The sequence below is a fragment of the Ranitomeya variabilis genome, chromosome 8, assembly GCF_051348905.1.
Source record: "Ranitomeya variabilis isolate aRanVar5 chromosome 8, aRanVar5.hap1, whole genome shotgun sequence".
In the NCBI taxonomy this organism is placed as follows: Eukaryota; Metazoa; Chordata; class Amphibia; order Anura; family Dendrobatidae; genus Ranitomeya; species Ranitomeya variabilis.
In genome coordinates, this window is record NC_135239.1 from 54,088,098 (window position 1) to 54,108,824 (window position 20,727).

Genomic DNA, 20,727 nt, shown 5'->3' on the forward strand with positions numbered 1-20,727 from the left:
TTCACCACGCCCTTTTGACAAGACCAGCGTGATTCACAGGCGAAAACGGCGACTTTTGTAAGGGATTTCGGCAGCATAGGTGGGGAATCAGGGGACAAAAAATACACTATTGTAAAGCACAGCTCAGGCCCTATTTAACGGTATTTTTATCTCATACTGAAAAAAACGGGGTGACAGGTTCCCTTTAATGGGAACCTGTGACGTCCTTTTTTGGTATTAAACTGCCCCCAATGCCTTGTTAATGATGCACATTGCATTACTAACATGTTTTTCCTCAAGCAAAACGTCGCAGTATGGCATATGGGGCCCGATGAGCAGAGGGAGCCCGCAGTGGGCCCCATCTCTTCTGCTCACTGGGCCCCAGCGGCAGGATTCGGCGATGCAGGTTCAGTTAAACTCTTTTGCCTTGCAGGTCCGCAGTTAGTTAAAGGCCGCCAGCCAATCGGAGGCTGGCAGCTGACGTCAGCACATTCAACGCTGACATATGATGTCATTATCATTCGCCAGTGAGTCCGCCCTTGAAATGCCTGGAGAGAACATCACCGCTGGACTGCAGCCAAGTAAGCAGGAAGTTGTTTTTTTTTTATTGAAAGCAGCACGCCGCAATACATTTCGACAGCAGGATGGAGACACATGGGGCAGGATGTGATAGCGGTCTGTGCTGCATGAAGATGAAAAGCGAAGATGAAGGACTTCACCTAGAGATGTCACTGGTGAGTCAGTGTGTTACCTGTATACTGACACTATACTATATACAGCGGTCCGGTGTACAATGTCACCAGTGATCATTGTATTACCTGTACACTGACACTGTATACAGAGCTCCTGTGCATAATGTTATTGATCACTGTATAACCTGTACAATATATACTGCGCTCGTGTGTATAATGTCACTGTTGATCACTGTATTACCTGTACACTGATTCTGCATACAGAACTCCGGTGTATAATGTCACAGGTGATCAGTATATTACCTGTACACGGACACTGCATACTAAGTGCAGATCTCCTGTGTATAATGACACTTATGGTAATTTCAATATTGTGGGGGTTTTTTTTTGTTTTTTTTTAATTAATGACCAGTATTGGAGTATTCGGTCACTATGTGGTAGTAAGAAAAATGTTTAGAATTGAGAGTCCTCAGTGGTTGATACCTTTTAATGGCTAACTGAAAAGATGGTAACAAGTTGCAAGATTTCGAGACTACACAGGTCTCTTCATCAGGCATAGACTAAAAGAAATTCTGAAGAATCACATATTTATGCACAACATAGCACAGAAAAAAAAAACCACAACAGGGATAAGACAGGTGGCATGAGGCAGAATTACCATGAGTGATAAACAGTTATGCCCATAAATATTGGGCCAGTTCTTAGATAAGGATTGTTTTATTGTCCTCTGATTGGGGTCTGGTTCTGTTGTGATGACCCCTTATAGTCTGAGGGACAAGTTCCTTAGTTGATGTAAAAAGACATAAATCCATGCGACACACTCATTCCACCACTAAGACTGTCAAAGGTCGACATCAGTTTATATTCCCAGACTCTTCTGTCTCTCTGAGATTTGAAGTTACCTTTTAATACCAGTAATTTCATGTCCATAATGTTATGATTTGGGAGACAAAAATGTATTGCCACAGGTAGAATTCATTCTTGTTCTAAGCTTTTGCCCTGTCTCCCCCACATACAGACCCCCAGTTGGACATTTAGTACAAATAATTAGGTACACCACATTAGAAGTGACACAGCTGAAACTACCTGGGATCTTGTAGTCCTGATGTGAATTGGGGATCTTTATCTTGTCCGTGGTCATTATAAATGGACAGGTTTTACATTTTTACTGATTGCAGGGAAAGGTACCTGCAGCTGCTGGGAGAGGACAGGGAGCTCTTGACAATGATGCTTCTTAGATTTGGGGGCTGCCTAAAACACAGTAGTGGGGGGTCTGGAAAAATGGATTGTAATCGGGCATCTTTTTGTAGTAAAGGTTGTAATTTCCGTGCAGCTCCCCTTAGCGCCTCCAGATTTGGATTGTAGGTAACTACTAGAGGCACCCGGTTATTTTCTTCCTTAGCTTTGTAATGTAGCAGGTGATTCCTTGATATTCTGGTGGGTCTTGTAATCTGGTTTTCAATTGTTCTTGGATGGTAGCCCTGATTCAAAAAGGTCTTTCTGAGGCGACCAAGGTGTTCATCCCTATCCATTGGGTTGGAACATATACAATTGTATCTGATGGCTTGGCTTGGAGTTTTTTTTATGTGTTTTGGATGGAAACTGTCCCATTTAAGGCATGTTGGACGGTCGATTGGCTTCTGATACAGGGATGTCTCTATTTTATTGTTCTGCAGCTTAATGATGGTGTCCAAAAAGTTAATTTCAGTACAGGAGTAGTTGAGTGTCAAGTTGATGGTAGGGTGAAATTGATTAAACTGTTCATGGAACAAATGGAACAAAATGGAACGTGGTAATACACTGCTCAAAAAAACAAAGGGAACACTTAAACAGAATAGAATGCCAAGTAAATCAAACTTCTGTGAAATCAAACTGTCCACTTAGGAAGCAACACAGATTGACAATCAATTTCACATGCTGTTGTGCAAATGGAATAGACAACAGATGGAAATTATTGGCAATCATCAATAGACCCTCAATAAAGGAGTGGTTCTGCAGGTGGGGACCACAGACCACATCTCAGTACCAATGCTTTCTGGCTGATGTTTTGGTCACTTTCGAATGTTGGCTGTGCTTTCACACTCGTAGCAGGAGACGGACTCTAAAACCCACACAAGTGGCTCAGGTAGTGCAGCTCATCCAGGATGGCACATCAATGCAAGCTGTGGCAAGAAGGTTTGCTGTGTCTGTCAGCGTAGTGTCCAGAGGCTGGAGGTGCTACCAGGAGACAGGCCAGTACACCAGGAGACGTGGAGGGGGCCGTAGGAGGGCAACAACCCAGCAGCAGGACTGCTAACTCCACCTTTGTGCAAGGAGGAACAGGAGGAGCACTGCCAGAGCCCTGCAAAATGACCTCCAGCAGGCCACAAATGTGCAAATGTCTGCACAAACTGTTAGAAACTGACTCCATGAGAATGGTTTGAGTGTCCGATGGTCACAGATGGGGGGTTCTGCTCACAGCCCAACACTGTGCAGGACGATTGGCATTTTCCACAGAACACCAGGATTGGCAAATTCACCACTGGCGCCCTGTGCTTTTCACAGACGAAGGCAGGTTCACACTGAGCACATGTGACAGATGTGACAGAGGCTGGAGATGCCGTGGAGAGCAATCTGCTGCCTGCAACATCCTTCAGCATGACCAGTTTGGCAGTGGGTCAGTAATGGTGTGTGGTGGCATTTCTTTGGAGGGCCGCACAGCCCTCGTGTGCTTGCCAGAGGTAGCCTGACTACCATTAGGTACCGATATGAGATCCTCAGACCCCTTGTGAGACCATATGCTGGTGCGGTTGGCCCTGGGTTCTTGCAGGGCAATGCCAGACCTCATGTGGCTGGAGTGTGTCAGCAGTTCCTGCAAGATGAAGGCATTGAAGCTATGGACTGGCCCGCCCATTCCCCAGACCCAAATCAAATTGAGCACATCTGGGACATCATGTCTCGCTCCATCTACCAACGTCACGTTGCACCACAGACTGTCCAGGAGTTGGTGGATGCTTTAGCCCAGGTCTGGGAGGAGATCCTTCAGGAGACCATCCACCGCCTCATCAGGAGCATGCCCAGGCGTTGTACAGTAGGGAGGTCATACAGGCACGTGGAGGCCACACACAATACCGAGCATCTTTTACTTGTCATGAGGCATTTCCACTGAAGTTGAATCAGCCTGTAATTTGATTTTCCACTTTGATTTTGAGTATCATTCCAAATCCAGACGTCCATGGGATATTCACTTCAATTTACATTGATAATTGTTATGTTTTATTGTTCTGAACACATTCCTCTATGCGATGAATAAAATTTTGCAACTGGAATTTTTCATTCAGAAATATCTACGATGTGGTATTTTAGTGTTCCCTTTATTTTTTTGAGCAGTGTATGTCATCCAGTCATGGTGTGGTGGTATTTGTTCCTTGCATGTGGTATTATTCGGCCACTATGTGGTGGTAATGTGTGATCTGGTCGTGGTGCAGTGGTATTTGTCCCTTGTATGTGATATTATTGGTCATTTTAAAAATTGAAAAATAAATAAAAATATACCTAAATTGTATTGCATATTTTAACAAATTATTAATTTGATAGAGTAGAGTAGTGTTCGGCCAATAGAGTCTACCTTGTCGTGGAGGTAGATAAAAAAATCTTTTGGCCAAAACAAAAGCTGCTGGCTATATTTGTGATCTGGTAATGGGAACTGTTAAAGTGTGATTGGTGAGAAGTGGAGTTTTTCTAAGAGACAGCGGTGGGACTGTGGTCAGTTCGAGGGGTAGAGCCTGGGCGGAGTCTCAAGGGGTCCCCGAAAATGTTGCCAGTATGGGGCCCTGTAATTAGTCCTAGTGTCAGCCCTCTCCATAGGCCTATATCTGCCTACTCTACCACAGGACCTAAGTGAATTGGGGTCATATTGACCCCAATGTGATTCAAAGTAGCACTTGCCCAGAGTGCACTGGATTGTCGATGCTGGTGACGCCACCTAGGGGCATAAGATTTCCAAAGGAAAATTAAAAAAAAAAAAAATATATAGTAACCATTTTTCCTTTAGAAATGTTGAGCTCCTAAGAATTTTGTAACCAGGTTAACCACCCAGGTGTCCCCCGACGCTCCGCCGCTGCCTATGACAGTAATTCAGACTTGGGTTGTTTAGGCAACACAAACCTTAAGATTAATAATCTACACCCCGGTGGCTTTTAAGCCTCAGCAAATTGATATAGACATACTGCATTCCCCTGACTTGCGATGTCTGAGACATATACGTATGTGGCAGAAAAACTTGGCAACGCTGTGGAATCCTTGGAAGGCTTATATGTGTGACAAAGAAAAAAAAAAACTGACTGGATGGCAGCCATTTCTTCCCTCACAAAAACGTTAAATCAGCATTGCAAATAGTAAATCACACCTAAGAAGCACATCTTTCCAGAAACAAAGAAATTAGCAGTCACAGAGGAGACGACGATTAAGAAACAACACTAAGCCATACCCTGCTCCTGAAGGCTTAGGCCGCTTCCATAGGAACACAGATGAAAAGAAAAACACTTCTTACATGAAGCGTCCTGGGATGTATTACATTAAATTTACTTTGAGCTTTCCAAGAGAACCTAAGAAAGAACCGGAAACAGGGGTGCAGCTATACATGGGGCAGATACCTGTCACACCCAGGTCCTGTTGTCTGTGGTACCCCATAAGAAGACATCAGTATTATACGCTCCTCAACATAGAAACTGCAACACCAAGAAGTAAAAGTCGTGGAATTATGGAAATCCAAGTTACTGATACAATTGAAGAAATAGAAGCAACAATTAAAAAATTCTCAATTTATTCAGTATTAAGTATGAGTGCGACACAGAAATCCCCGCACTTACATGTCCAGGAGCAGTTTTTCAATACGACAGTCCCAAGCTGCATGTTGCTCGTACTACTGTGGTCTGAATGTGCTCCTATGGCCTGCAGCATCTCTGGACTTGTCTTGCATAAAGCACATCTGGGACGTCATTGGTTGGCAACTGCAAAGGAAGCTGCCAGCAGCGGATCTTGTTAATCTGCGTGCCAGTCAGCATCGCAGAATGTTCCTCAGACAGCCATTAATAACTTCATTGACAGCAAAGTGTGGTCATATATGAACGTGTTGCCCATACTCGATACTGAATAAATTTAGATGTTTTGTACATTTTCAATTTTTTAAATGGAACCTGTCAGGTCCTCCGTGCCCTCCAACCCAGCAGCATTCACCTATGTATGTCTTTTTATTATCATATTTTTATACCTTTTCTTATTGTAAGCACTGACCCTTTTGTTATTAAAGTATAAAACTTTAACAAGTTGAACCTTGAATGTTCTAAAGAATCCATAGCCTAAAGGTGTGTGAGCCTTATGAGTGATAGACATATTTTTATTAGTATTATTATTAGTCCGGGACTCATCGCCCGTGTATTCGATGAGTGGTGGCAGCGCGTATGAGCAGGTGTGTGGCCTGGGTCGGTGTGTGATTTATGCTCCCATTACAGCATAGGACAGAGGTTGAATGCTGGACTGAGAGAGGGGAGATAAATTAACCCTTGCAGGCACAACCCCAAGTCACGTGACAAATAAGTGAGACCACGGAGTAGGGATCCGTGACAATTGCGAGGTTCCTCGCATCATGTTCTCGTACACTTCATGCAGTTAATAGCCCTCTGTGTCTGTACTGCTACATACTTAGGCAGTTAACTGGTTCATGCAGCGTTACATGAACACCCGAGCCTTACACTATGGCTGGTCCAAATAACTAAATCAATCGTTACCATCCACCTCTCGTGTCTCCCCTTTTCCTCATAGTTTGTAAGCTTGTGAGCAGGGCCCTCATTCCTCCTGGTATCTATTTTGAACTGTGATTTCTGTTATGCTGTAATGTCTATTGTCTGTACAAGTCCCCTCTATAAGTTGTAAAGCGCTGCGGAATATGTTGGTGCTATATAAATAAAATATTATTATTATTATTAACATTATTATGTATGAGCAAATTCCCTGCCTTACCAGCCCTGTATAACATTATAGGGCATCGGAGACATGACAGGTTCCCTTTAATCATTTGTAGATCACTAACACACCTGTCAATCCTGTGATTTCCATAATTCCATGACTTTTCCTACATGGTGTTGCAATTTCAATGTTAAGGAGTGTAGATGGCACCAAGAAGCGGAAGGGACCTGATGTAGGTTGAGGCCCACAATGTAAAGGTTCGGGAAGGTGCACCCAACCATATTTGTCTTTTGACAAAACACTGGATCACACTTGGACCAATGTTAGTCCATGGGGCCGTGCACATGTCAGATTTACCAAGGGTGGGGAAATCGCTGTTTGCCCAGGTTTGATCCTATATTCAGCTCACACTCGGCGATTGAAGTCAATGAGTGCATGGGAAACGTCAGACAGCCCTCGGGTGACATCCAAGTTCAGTTGGATTTCTGCAGTCTCACAGAATGGAGAAGATTAAGACATTTTTTTTTTCTCCATCTCATCACATCCGAGAGAATCAGATCACATTACGATCATACTCTGATCTCGGATGAGAGAATTTATGGTCTTCTGAGCCTGCCCTTATGATAAGAATGGTGGATAAGAAGGTTTGAAGCCTGGTTCTCCACCAGGCTTTAACCCTTCTAAACCCTTTCTATCATAATGTATGACATGAAAAAACCTTTGTAAGCCCATTGTTATAAATTGCCACCAATGCTGCCATCCTTAAAAAATTAGGTAAAAAAAAAAAAAAAAAAAGAAGAAAGAAAACCTTCCATGTTGTATGTTAGAGAAGTGTCCTTTGGGGACATCCAGACCTTCCAAGTAGTCATCATAGTCAATACTAAGTCAGCCCTTGAATTATTTGGATGATGCCTCTGACAGTGGACGCACCATAAATTATTCCTTTTGTTCCCAGAGGAAACACTGTTTTGACCCGGCCCCATCAAGGATAAAAATGGTATTGGGGCTGGGCATGCACACAATGACAAATAGTGGGAATATTTTCCCTGGTTCTTTGCTGTAAAAGCCCGAGGATGACTTTGGAAGCGTCGTCTACATCATTTAAGGAAACAAGGTCTGGCTTATCCGTAATTTTGCCAGATGAAGCAATCATTGGTAGTGGAGACCATCACAGGAGCAGCGCTGGAACATTGGGTGGATACAAGAGGCGAGCATAGGGTTTATTTCCTATTTAATCCATTCCCTGCTCTCCAGCACCCCCCTCTTTATGAAGCCGAGCCTCAGGATCTGTGCCTAAAGGATCAGACAGATATTTTGTGCTGGACAGAATAACGACCGGTGACCACAGCTGTTGTATATATTACATGTAAGCAAAGCGTGGTCGATGATACTGAAAATGTACTGACGTCTGGGGAGAGAGAACATTCAGGAGGAAGTCTGGGGTGGAAAATGCACTGCACCACATTGCAAAGAAGTCTAGTATTATTACAAAAGAGGTTTTGCAAATACCATAAAATAAGGGGCTGCAAATATATATATATTTTGTTTTACTTTTTTTAGCATTAAACTTTTTCAGTTCTGAAATAAAAAACTAAATTATTTCCAATATAAACATGATTTCTAGTATACATCTCCTAGTTCTGTGAGTGAAACCAGCCATATATACAAGGAATATTTCCAGCCTAGTTGCCAACGTTATATATATCCACAGATATGTGTACATCTCTAATGTATACATCTAATATATTCCTCCTATTTTCCTACTATTTCATTTAAAGAAAAAAAATCTTTGTACGATTGTTAAACTTTACTAATGTGGTTGACAATATTGTATTATTGGTCAAATTACTGTAGAATAGTCTTTATGTGATAGAGAAGAAACTAACTCCATGCATTCTGCTGCATACAGAGAAGAATCTGTTGTGTACATTGCAGACTATATGCAAAGAAAAAGAAAATACGGTTTTTGATTGTTTTTTCTTTTTACATGATTTCTTACTAGTCGCTGAGCTGCAGTTCTCAGCAGCGGCCACTTCACACTGAATGGCGCTGTGGTGTTTTGCGTTTTACATCCAGCCGCAGCTGATCGATGGGATTCCCGTGTGTCGGACCACCACAGATCTGATTACTTACTAATCCTCAGGATAGGTCATCAATAATATTATCTCAGACAATACATTTAAATTACCATATTTATCTATTTTCTTCGAAGTTTCCCAAAATAAGGGGAAAGCGGGCAATATCTATAATTACCATGGAAATGGAAAAAGTTGCGAAAGATTGGGCATATTGAAGTACAAAATGGTCATCTGCTCTTTTGTTCAATGGCATCGGTCAGACTATTGGACATCAAGAGTTATCAAACTCTTAAAAGAGGGTAAATCATCACACAATGTTGCAAAAGATGTTGGTTGTTCACAGTCAGCTGTGTCTAAAATCTGGACCAAATACAAACAACATGGGAAGGTTGTTAAAGGCAAACATACTGGTAGACCAAGGAAGACATCAAAGCGTCAAGACTGGAAACTGAAAGGGAACCTGTCACCACGTTTTTGGAAGATGGGATAAAAATAGCGTTAAATAGGGGCAGAGGTGGGCATTACATTAGTGTGTTTGTTATGCGTTTATTACCCACCTAAGTTGCCGAAATACCTTTGCAAAGTCTCCGTTTTCGCCTGTCAATCAGGCTGGTCTGGTCAAAAGGGCGTTGTCTTCCCCCAGATTTTGCGTAGTTTTCCGTTGGTGGCGTAGTGGTGTGCGCATGCCCAAGGTCCCGAATCCTCTGCCAGGGGATTTAAAAGAGCGCGCTGTTCGTTTTCATTGGTGATCGGTGGGCGCGGCCATCTTCCTTTGGCCGCGCGTGCGCAGAAGCGGCGCTCTGCTGGCCGCGGCTTCAGGAAAATGGCCGCCGCGATATCCATCTGCGCACGCGCGGCATCCCGCGGCCATTTTCCTGAAGCCGCGGCCAGCAGAGCGCCGCTTCTGCGCACGCGCGGCCAAAGGAAGATGGCCGCGCCCACCGATCACCAATGAAAACGAACAGCGCGCTCTTTTAAATCCCATGGCAGAGGATTCAGGACTTTGGGCATGCGCACACCACTACGCCACCAACGGAAAACTACGCAAAATCTGGGGGAAGACAAGACGCCCTTTTGACCAGACCAGCCTGATTGACAGGCGAAAACGGAGACTTTGCAAAGGTATTTCGGCAACTTAGGTGGGTAATAAACGCATAACAAACACACTAATGTAACGCCCACCTCTGCCCCTATTTAACGCTATTTTTATCCCATCTTCCAAAAACGTGGTGACAGGTTCCCTTGAAAGCAATATGTCTCCAAAACAGGAAATGCACAACAAAACAAATGAGGAACGAATGGGTGGAAACTGGAGTCAATGTCTGTGACCGAACTGTAAGAAACCGCCTAAAGGAAATGGCATTTACATACAGAAAATCTAAACGAAAGCCATCATTAACACCTAAACAGAAAAAAAACAAGGTTACAGTGGGCTAAGGAACAGCAATTGTGGACTGTGGACGACTGGATGAAAGTCATAATCAGTGATGAATCGCGAATCTGCATTGGGCAAGGCGATGATGCTGTAACTTTTGTTTGGTGCCGTTCCAATGAGAGTTATAAAGATGACTGCATGAAGAGAACATGCAAATTTCCACAGTCATTGATAATATGGGGCTGCTTGTCAGGTAAAGGCACTGGGGAGATGGCTGTCATTACATCTTCAATAAATGCACAAGGTTATGTTGATATTTTGGATACTTTTCTTATCCCATCAATTGAAAGGATGTTTGGGGATGATGAAATCATTTTTCAAGATGATACTGCATCCTGCCATAGAGCAAAAACTGTGCAAACATTCCTTGAAAAAAAGACACAGGTCAATGTCATGGCCTGCAAATAGTCCGGATCTCAATCCAAGTGAAAATCTTTGGTGGAAGTTGAAGAAAATGGTCCATGACAAGGCTCCAACCTGCAAAGCTGATCTGGCAACAGCAATCAGAAAAAGTTGGAGCCAGATTGATGAAGAGTCCTGTGTGACACTCATTAAGTCCATGCCTCAGAGACTGTAAGCTGTTATAAAAGCCAGAGGTGGTGCAACAAAATACTAGTGATGTTTTGGAGTCTTTTTTTGGTTTGTTTTTCATGATTCCATAATTTTTCCCCTCTACTTGTTCTAAAAAAGTAACAAATACTGACTACAACATTTTTTGTTCTTGATTTCTTTTTAGTGTTTATTAAAGCCAGAAAGTGGTCATTAGAAATGACTTCAGTTTTGTGCCATGTCTGATCTGCTTTTTTTTTTTTATATAAAAAAAAAATAAAAAAAAAAAAATCAAACAACTGAATGAACATCCTCCAAGGCCGGTAATTCCATAATTTTTGCCAGGGGTTGTATGTATGTGGCCAGATGATCTGTCTTTTAGACCATATTCACACATTCAGTATTTGATCAGTATTATATATCAGTATTAATAAGCCCTAACCAGGAGTAGGTGATAAATACAGAAGTGGTGACGGAGATAGGGACGGCAGCGTAGATTGTTGTAACACCGGCGCCCAACCGCACGATAGGAGAGCGAGTGCCAATACCATGAGAATGGCACCAGCACGGAATGGGAGTATAAGCTGTATTATTTTATGGAAGCCAAACAATTTTATCAAGAAGGGGTTGTCCTAGTAGTGGACAACCCCTTTAAAGGGAAGGTATCACCAGAAAATAACATTGTCCAAAAAAAAACATTCCTTTAATTATAGGCCCAGAATTCAGGATTGGTGAGGTTTTACCCCCTGGAATCGCACTCTATAAGGAGAGCAGATCTGATTAGACTGTACCTTCTATGTTTGAGATTTACAATGTATCTGTTTATTACAACCATGCTTGTAATCCAACAAGTATTTATCAATATTAGTGGAATGAATACTTTTATACAGTAAATACAACAATCTCCCTTAGTTTGTGAGAATATAATACTGCCGGTCCATGGTGTGCAGGACGTCTGACAACCTGCAAAGTGAAGATGGGGCGACAAATTAGAAGGTTCAGATAATTTATCTAATCTGAATATGGGTCTTAGGGTATGTGTCCACGTTCAGGATTGCATCAGGATTTGGTCAGGATTTTTCATCAGTATTTGTAAGCCAAAACCAGGAGTGGGTGATAAATGCAGAAGTGGTGCATATGTTTCTGTTATACTTTTCCTCTAATTGTTCCACTCCTGGTTTTGGCTTACAAATACTGATGAAAAATCCTGACCAAATCCTGATGCAATCCTGAACGTGGACACATACCCTAAGACCCAGGGTATGTGTCCATGGTCAGGATGGACGGCGGTATCGCCGGAGCGGCGAAGCCGCTCGGCGCTAAGCCCCACCCCCTTTCTGGGACGCGATGATGCCGGATGTGTTAACTGTACACATCCGGGATCATCGCATCCTCGCATAGCGCCCTGTGATATTACTTGCGGCGACACAGCGTCGCCGCAGGTAGCACGGACATGCTGCGATCTGAAAAGATGCGCAGCATGTCCGGAGTCGCAGGGAAGTCGGATGCGTGTTTCCACGCATAGTGGACACAGGATTTCATAAAATCCCCTCCACTATGCTGGAACATCTGGACGCTGCGTGTTTGACGCTGCAGCTCTGCGCAGCGTCAAACAAGCAGCGTTTACTGACCGTGGACACATACCCTTAGAGACCTGGTTTGGTAGTTTTCCTATTTAAGGCCTGTCCCACACGTCCAGATAATTCCGGTACCGGAAAAAAAAATCGGTACCGGAGGTGTCCGTGTGTCTGTGAGCTCACGTAGGCCATCCATGTGGCACACGTGCGGCAGCCGTGTGCCGCCTGGGTACCACACGGACCGTGCAGGAGAGACAGCGCTACAGTAAGGGCTGTCCCCCCAGCATGGTGCTGAAGCCGCCATTCATCCGTTCTCTCCAGCGCTCGCTGGGGAGAAGGGATGAAAAATCTTTTTTTTTTTGTTTTTATGTGTTTAAAATAAACTTTAGGGCATCCTCCCCCCTCCCAACCCCTGTACGCTCGGCCGCCGGCATTAAAATACTCACCCGCCTCCCTCGACGCTCGCTCTCCGCCCCGCAGCTTCTCCTGTATGAGCGGTCACGTGGTGCCGCCCATTACAGTTGATGAATATGCGGCTCCACCTCCCATAGGGGTGGAGCCGCATATTCATCACTGTAATGGGCGGCACCACGTGACCGCTTACAGTAGAAGCTGCGGCCAGGACAGGACACTGCGAGGGAGCCGGGTAAGTATTTTAATAACAGCGGGCGGCCGCACAGGGGGTGGGAGGGGGGTGGGGACAGGGATCTTTATGTTAAACATGAGAAACCAAAAAAAAAAAAAAAAGGATTATTCATATCTTCTCTACAGCAAACGCTGCTGCAGAGAAGATATGAATGGTGGCTTCAGCACCATGTGGGGGGGACAGCGCTTACTGTAGCGCTGTCTCCTGCACGGCACACGGAATGCACACGGACAACGTCCGTGTGTGGTACGTGTTTCACACGGACCCATTGACTTTAATGGGTCCGTGTAATACGTGCGCTCCCATGAACACTGACATGTCTCCGTGTTTGGCACACGGAGACACGGTCCGCAAAAAATCAATGACATCTGCACAGATGCATTGATTTCAATGTGTCTACGTGTGTCAGTGTCTCCGGTACGTGAGGAAACTGTCACCTCACGTACCGGAGCCACTGACGTGTGAAACCGGCCTAAGGCTGTGTGCACACAATGCGGAATTTGTGCAGATCCGCAGCGGATTTTTCCATGCAGAAATGCTGCAGTTCCGCACAGTGATTTACAGTACAATGTAAATCAATTGGAAAAAAAAAAAAAAAGCTGTGCTAATGGTGCGGAAAAATCCGCATGAAAACCGCTGCGGAACAAAAGAAGTAGCATGCTACTTCTTTTGTGCGGAAGTGCAGCGTTTCTGACCCCTTTCATAATAGAAATCCGCAGGGGTAAAAACTGCAGAAAATCCGCACAAAATCCGCATCAAAACCACACAAAATCCGCGTCAATTCCGCTGCAAATCCGCACCTGCGGTTTCTGCCAGAAGATGCGGATTTTGTTGGGAAAATTCTGCACCCTAATCCGCAACGTGTGCACATAGCTTACTGTTTCTATACATTTACCTGTAATGCTTTATACAGTGATTGGACAATAATATGGCTACAGCAGTTCAGCACTTACATGAGACATCCCTACCATTTTATGTAGGACACCTGGGATGTGCGACGACAAGTCTCTGCGCTCCAACTACTCCCTCACATTCCCATTATCACATTTAACACCCTACCGACGCGGTGTCGCACAGCATTCACAACTAGGCTGGTTTTTCCATAGCCTATATACTAAAAATATCATAGTCAGGGCAGACGTGTCTTCAAATTACTTCATAAAACCGTCTGATGTCAGAATCTTTCTTGAAATTAAATTAAAAAAAAAAAAAAAAAAAAAAGAAGTGCTGCAGCATTTACTATACAGTGTTTTGTCAAGATCCACGCTTTAGACGCTGCAGAACTTCTTCCGTGAAAGGAGAGGAATATATTACAGTACCAATCTGTCATGGATGGGAAGCTTGCTTTACTTTTTAAAAAGAGGTTCTGCAGCAGCCAAGCATGCACTATAAAGAACTTATAGGTTATATAAGGATATTAGGAGTCACCCAGACGATCTTACAACTTTTTATAATTACCCGACTGATGCAAACATCTAAGCGCTGAACTCGGCTGTCGCACTGACCACGTATGGTTGATCTCATCATGGCGCCGGCATAGTGATCACTTTTGAGCAATATGGGGCTCAGGACCCCTGTTCTATTGATCATGGGGGTCCCAGTGATGAAACCTGTATCACCTTTCTGGATCATGAACATAATGGGGCACATTTATACCCCTGTATCCTCTCCCTCCCCCAATTTCTTTAAACCCGGACTCTATCTTTCTAATAGTCGGGAAGAGGACTCATGGCATCCTTTGAGAGTGACTCATTTAGGTAATGTTCACACATTGCGATTTTGCTGCATCTTTTTAATGCAAATTTTAAGGTGCGTTTTACACTACCAGCAAAGTCTATGAGATTTCAGAAATCTCATGCACACATTGTGGGTTTTTTTTTCCTATCTGATTTGGAAAACTGCAGCACGTCACTCCTTTCAGCGTTTTTTTCACCCATAGGAAACAATGGGTAAGTGCAAAAACGTAGCAAAAAGAAAAAAAAAAATGCATTTAACAGTTTTCGGTACGTTTTTGGTGCAAAAACCTAAGGAAGTAAAATCAGGCTTTTCTTGGGGGTCACTATCTTTATCAACATGCACAAGAGACAACAAAAACGTAGCAAAACCTGATTTTTGCAAGCAACTTCTTTACTGTCAAGAGAGGTGGTTTTGCCTGCGGGGGGGGAACGCAGCAAAAATACAACGTGTGAACATAGCCTTGTACAAGTTTTTGCCAATTTTCTGTACCCAAAAAAAAAAAGAAGTTACCTACAGCAGGTACTGACATGACAGTATTCCTGAACCACTGGGCGCCCTGCAGGCTGCACACCGGCGTTCGCTAGGAGTCATACCTGCTCCAATACGGTCATCATTTCATATAGTTAAAATCACGCCTGTGGTTTTACACTGCAGTAAAAATAAAGTTTTGGGGGTTTTTTTGCAAAAAATGCGTAAACGCAGCCTGAAGAAACAACCATCTAATCAATAATTTTTTTTTGTTTGCACAATGCTGCAAAGCTGCCCACATAGGTGATCAGTATAAAAAGGGGCCTCTGGAGACCCCTCTAAGATAAGGCGTTACTGCAGAGATCCAGTGCCGGCACTGAACTGGTTAAACCGCAGATGAATGGCAGTGGAAAGTTTGTGCAGCTGATCGGCGGCTCCATGCGGTATATAGGGGTATACAGCGGTGATTGGAGGCTGCGGTTCTAGCTGCAGATCCTGGCACTTACCTCAAAGAAACTGATTCTGCTGCTGCTGCTCATGATCGCTCGGTGCGGGGGTCCTCGCCAGGAAGCCATGCAGTGGGGGAGAGTCGCCCGGAGCCCCCCGCGCCGCCCGCCCGCACACCCCGGCAGCCAGTGCCGGCCCGCAGCGGGGAGCGCGTTATATAGCGGCAGCGCTCAGCATCAGCAGCGGCTTATCAGAGCGGCTGTGTGCGGGAAGCCGGCCAGCACTGGGAGCCTGGCTGAGAGCTAGCAGCGGGCTCCCGGGATTAACCCCTTCACGGCGGGGGAGGCAGTCCCATCCTCACTGACCACAGCGATATTAGCCATTCCCAGAGTCAAATCTTCTAATTATCAGGTTTCCCTTTCATGTTTTATACTAATAGGTGTTCATTTATTTATTTGTAAATCTTAAAATATATTAAAAAAAAAAATGTTACAATGGCCTCCTGACCATCCGACTATGTTCACACCTGCAGTAGAAAAAGTATTTTTTGCTGATTTTTTTTTTCCCACATTTTTTTTTGGTGCAGATTACAGCTACTTTCACACGTTGCATTTTTTGCTGCGTTTTGTTTAACGCAAATTTTAAACTGCATTTTACAGTACCAGCAAAAGCTATGAGATTTCAGAAATCGCATACACCCTTTTTTTTTTCCTGACTGAATTGGAAAAACTGCTGCATTTTTTGCAAACTTCTTTCAGCGTTTTTTTCACCCATAGAAAGCAATAAGTGCAAAAAAAAAGAGCAAAAAAAAAAACCGCAAGTATCAGATTTTACTGCGTTTTTGGTGCAGAAAACTCAGGAAATTGCATCATGTTTTTTTTTTTTTTATGCACTAAAGACAAATCCACCTGATAAAAACGCAGCAAAACCTGCTTTTTGTTAAGCGGCATCTTTTCTGCCAAGAGAGCAGGTTTTGACTGCAGGAAAAAAAAACGCAGCACAAAACGCAATGTGTGAACGCAGCCTAAGTGTGTCACTTGTCTATTGCTCATGTTTAATAAAGTTAGTTTCGTTCGCCAAACGCACGGTGGCGCTTTTTTCAGCGTTTTTGAACTTATTGATTTCTAAGGTCAAAAACCACTGAAAGAATTGACATGGTGCAGTTTTCTAAAAAAGAAGCAGCTTTCCAATTTGTTCAAGGAAAAAAAAGCAATTGTGTGCATGAGATTCCTGAAATCTCACAGCTTTTGCTGGTATCGTAAAATGCAGTTTTAAATTTGCATTAAAAAAAAGCTGTGAAAACGCAACATGTGAACACGACAAGCAACTGATTCAAAAGCTGTCCATGTATGAGACAACTGATGCCATATTGTGATGGACCGAACCTTACAAAAAAAAAAAAGCTTTGATGCGCTGTAAGCACATTTGTTAGATAAGTCCGCTGGGAGGAGCCAAATCGCAGAAGAGTCTCCTAGGACCAGTATGTGAACTGCACTGGTCCTTCGAGAACCAGCATGGCTCCATCAACTGTATAGTGGCCACTGCAGGGTACTGCACATCGCACCCTATTGATTCAAATATGCAGTACCCAGTTGTGGCCACTATACAGTTGACGGCACTGTACTGTGCAGCTCCACAGGACTAGCTGATTGACAGGGGTGACGGATGATACATACCCACCCGTCAGATATAAGGATATGCCATCAATGTAAAAGTCCTGGACACCCCATTAAGGCAGAGACTGAGAAAAGGACTGGCTTAGCTATGAACCAAGCCAGCCACCTTCAAGCACATAACTTGTCACGTGACAACTCAGAGGAATGGTTTCCTTTCTGCAACCAAATGAACCTGGAAGTTTGATTACAGCACTGGCAAACACAGAGAGAAGAGGGCCCCCCTGCGAGAACAATATATGGTCCTTTTACAGTTTACTATCTGATCAAAATGCATAATTGCACCTGCTCTAGAGGCGGAATTGGCCCCCTTATCTCTTGGGCCCCTGTGTGGCTGCACAGGTTGCACCAATGGTTTGTCGCCTCTGGACTAAAGTGGTTGTCCTCTACTTACACAGCCCCTTCGGAATTCCTAGGTCTCCCCCCCCAAGTAAAATAATAGCGCCACTCCAGCGTTGTCAGCGCCATTCCAGCAGCGTTGTCACGGTCTCTCTCAGGGCTCACGTGACATTGTTTTGTCCTTTAATCCCTTTGGCCAACAGCTTTACTCTCCACTGGTTTGGACAAATCAAGACATTCGGAGGTAGTGAGAGAACAGCTGGAGAGCTTACTTTCTCCAGATGTCAGTTATCACTGGAATGCCGCTGGCACAAGAGGTCAGTATAAGGGCTCATAGTCACTTGCGCAAAACTTGGATGAGTCTCGCACGGCAATACCCGCCATTGCACCCGGCACAGAGGAGCGGAGCGTGCGGCTTCATGTATTCCTATGCAGCCGCACACTCCGATCTGAGTGCCGGGTATTGTCGTGAAAGACTCATCCGAGTCTCGCGCAAGTGAGTATGAGCCTTAAGTGTTAGCATTTTATTGGGGGCGAAGAATTGGGTTTTACAATGGGTTGGCCGAGAAGTGGACACACCTTTTACTTTGCGTTTCATTTTACATTTTTCTGACCATTTTAAAGGTTATACCCTCTTTTTGCATGTAAATTCTGATTTTCACATACAGTACCAGGCAAAAGTTTTGGCACACCTGTTCATGCAGTGGTTTTCCATATTCTTATTGGAATTCATTATATATTCAGACTTAAAGAAGTGAAAAGTAAAAACTTCTGAGACATAAACCAGAATATGCATTAAAGTCTTAGATTCCTCAGAGTAACCCCCGTTTACTCAGATGGCTGCTTTACAACCCCATGGTTTCCAATGGACAGGTATGCTATTCTTGAATTCATTTGTGGAGAAAGTGTTTGCGACCATCAGGTGGGTTTTGCAGATACAGTGTTGGTGGTACACAGTTCTATACAGTGGTGAGTCCTATTCCATAACTGTTCTAAGCCATAATGTGTCAAGAACCACTCAACTAAATAAAGAAAAATGATAGCCCATCATTACTTTTAAACATGAAGGTCAGGTAATCTGGAAAATTGCAATAACTTTGAAAGTATCCTCAAGTGCAGTCATAAAAACCATCAAGCACTATAATATACTGTAGCTAGCTCTCATGAAAATCACTCCAAGAGATGAAGACCTACAATTCCCTCTGCTGCGGAGGATAAGTTCATCAGGTTACCAGCCTCAGAAATCATAATTTGACAGCACCTCAAAAAGCAGCCCCCATAAGTAATACACAGACATCAAGTAGCAGTCACATCTAAACATCAACTGTCCAGAGGAGATGGCGAGAAGGAGGCCTTTACTGTCAAATTGCTGCAAATATGGTACTACTGCAAGTAAGAGGAGACCTGTTTGAACCAAGCAGCAAAAGGACTGGACATTAGATCAGTGGATATCCGTATATGTGGATATGTGGTCTGATGAATCAAAACTGATAAGTCACAATTTGAGATTTTTGGTACCAACCACCATGTCTGTGGAAGTAGCAGAAATTATGAGTAGATGATTTCTACATGTGTGGTGCCCACCTGGAAGCATGGAGGGATGGTGTGGTGGTGCTTTGTGTTGACACTGCTGATGATTTATTCTAAATTCAAGCCATACTTACCCAGCATAACTACCACTATATTCTGTAACAACTTTTGCCATAGAAAGAAGGAATATAAACCAGCTCACCTGTGATACATATACCAAACCTAGGGAGCACGGACCCGCTGTGTCCAGGCGTATAAAGTCCAAAAAAGAAAAGAATGTCCAGCTTCACCGAGTCCGTAAAAAAGAGTTTTCTTTATTCACAAACTTTAAACATGGAGGATACAGACTTCAGCACGAACCATATGGGTAAGAATCTCAACGCGTTTCTGGAGACTAAGCTCCCTTAATCATGACAACATGTCATACAATCGGTCATGCTGTGAAAACATCATTGTTATCCTGTCATACCCATATCTACATTTTATAAAAAGCAATAACAAGTTTGAAATAGAAAAAGTTGCATGAATTTCAGGGTGCAATCCTCATTCATCATACATTTAGAGACTGCCTGATATGCAGTTCGCAGCCTGATTCTAGTTTTAGACTTTTCTTGGGTACGTGTCCCTCAGTAATACATGCTAGATGTAAGGTCATGTGCCCATGGGTTGCTGCCTTCATTAGCTCTCAGGTAGCAGCACAGACTCATTCCTTTAGTGATTTCCCCTTCTACAGACCATAATGGATCTCTTCACCTTTGTGCTGTGTGAGGCAGTGACCCCTGTTACAGCTAGGGGGTGCTGTTTTTGCTCTCCAGAATGCACACGTAGTCGTAGTGAGGCCATGAGGGCATACTGCAGACACAGGTGTGGCTGTGATTACATAGAATGGTGAAGCAGTGACTGATTAAAAAGCCCTGAAGTAGAGGGGGAAGGGTGTGAGTGTTGTCCTTGGAAGCAGACAGAGCAGTTGTCTGCAGAGCACTCCCTGTGTGAAGCAACACGAGCAAGAGGAACCAAAGAGACTGACACCCTTCATCTCTGGCTGTCTTATGTTTACCCGGCTGCAATCCAGAGGATATAGCGTGCGGTGCAAGGCGTGAGTAAAGAGACTTGGTACTGGCGTGTGGTCGCCCACGGAAACTGGACAAAGGGAAGTCTGGCCTCTTTAGGGACTGCAAACTAAAGCCATGTACTGTGTATTTCTAGTGGACTGTGTGAAGAGGCCGTGTACTGTGTATTTCCAATGGTCTGGGTGAAGAAGCCATGTTTAGTGTATTTCTAATGGATTGTGTGAAGTAACACATTAAAGGAAAGTTTTGTTTGAACTTGCTTGGGTCACTGCCGTTTCACTTCGTATGGTGCTACCGCTGCATCACAGCTGACAGACACTGATGTTGAGGAATGTATGATTCCCTTATTACCCTCTGCTACTGAAGTGTCTACTGTGTCCTTCCTTCACTTGTACACTGTCTATGTAGTTCACCCCTTCCGACTGTCTTGTATTTGCTTTCTGCCCTAGGTATACTGTCATACAGCTGTGATCTGCCTCTCCTGCTGGCCCCTACTTCACACTTGGATCTTCCAATAGCAATCTCCCTTTGCCTTCTACTATCTCTAACACTAAGAGAAGG

The 20,727-nt window shown here is 43.8% G+C and overlaps 1 protein-coding gene across 2 annotated transcripts in view; it reads right to left on the reverse strand.

The window, feature by feature from the left end:
* The window catches only part of LOC143788634 (very-long-chain enoyl-CoA reductase-like), a 100,819-nt gene extending 85,043 nt beyond the window's left edge, over nucleotides 1-15,776 (reverse strand). For both annotated transcript variants that reach the window (XM_077278435.1, XM_077278437.1), the window contains exon 1: nucleotides 15,614-15,776. In XM_077278435.1, the coding sequence (XP_077134550.1) occupies nucleotides 15,614-15,682 (69 nt within the window). In that variant the 5' untranslated portion in view covers nucleotides 15,683-15,776. The remainder of the gene's footprint in view (nucleotides 1-15,613) is intronic.
* Between the last annotated feature and the right edge of the window lie 4,951 nt (nucleotides 15,777-20,727).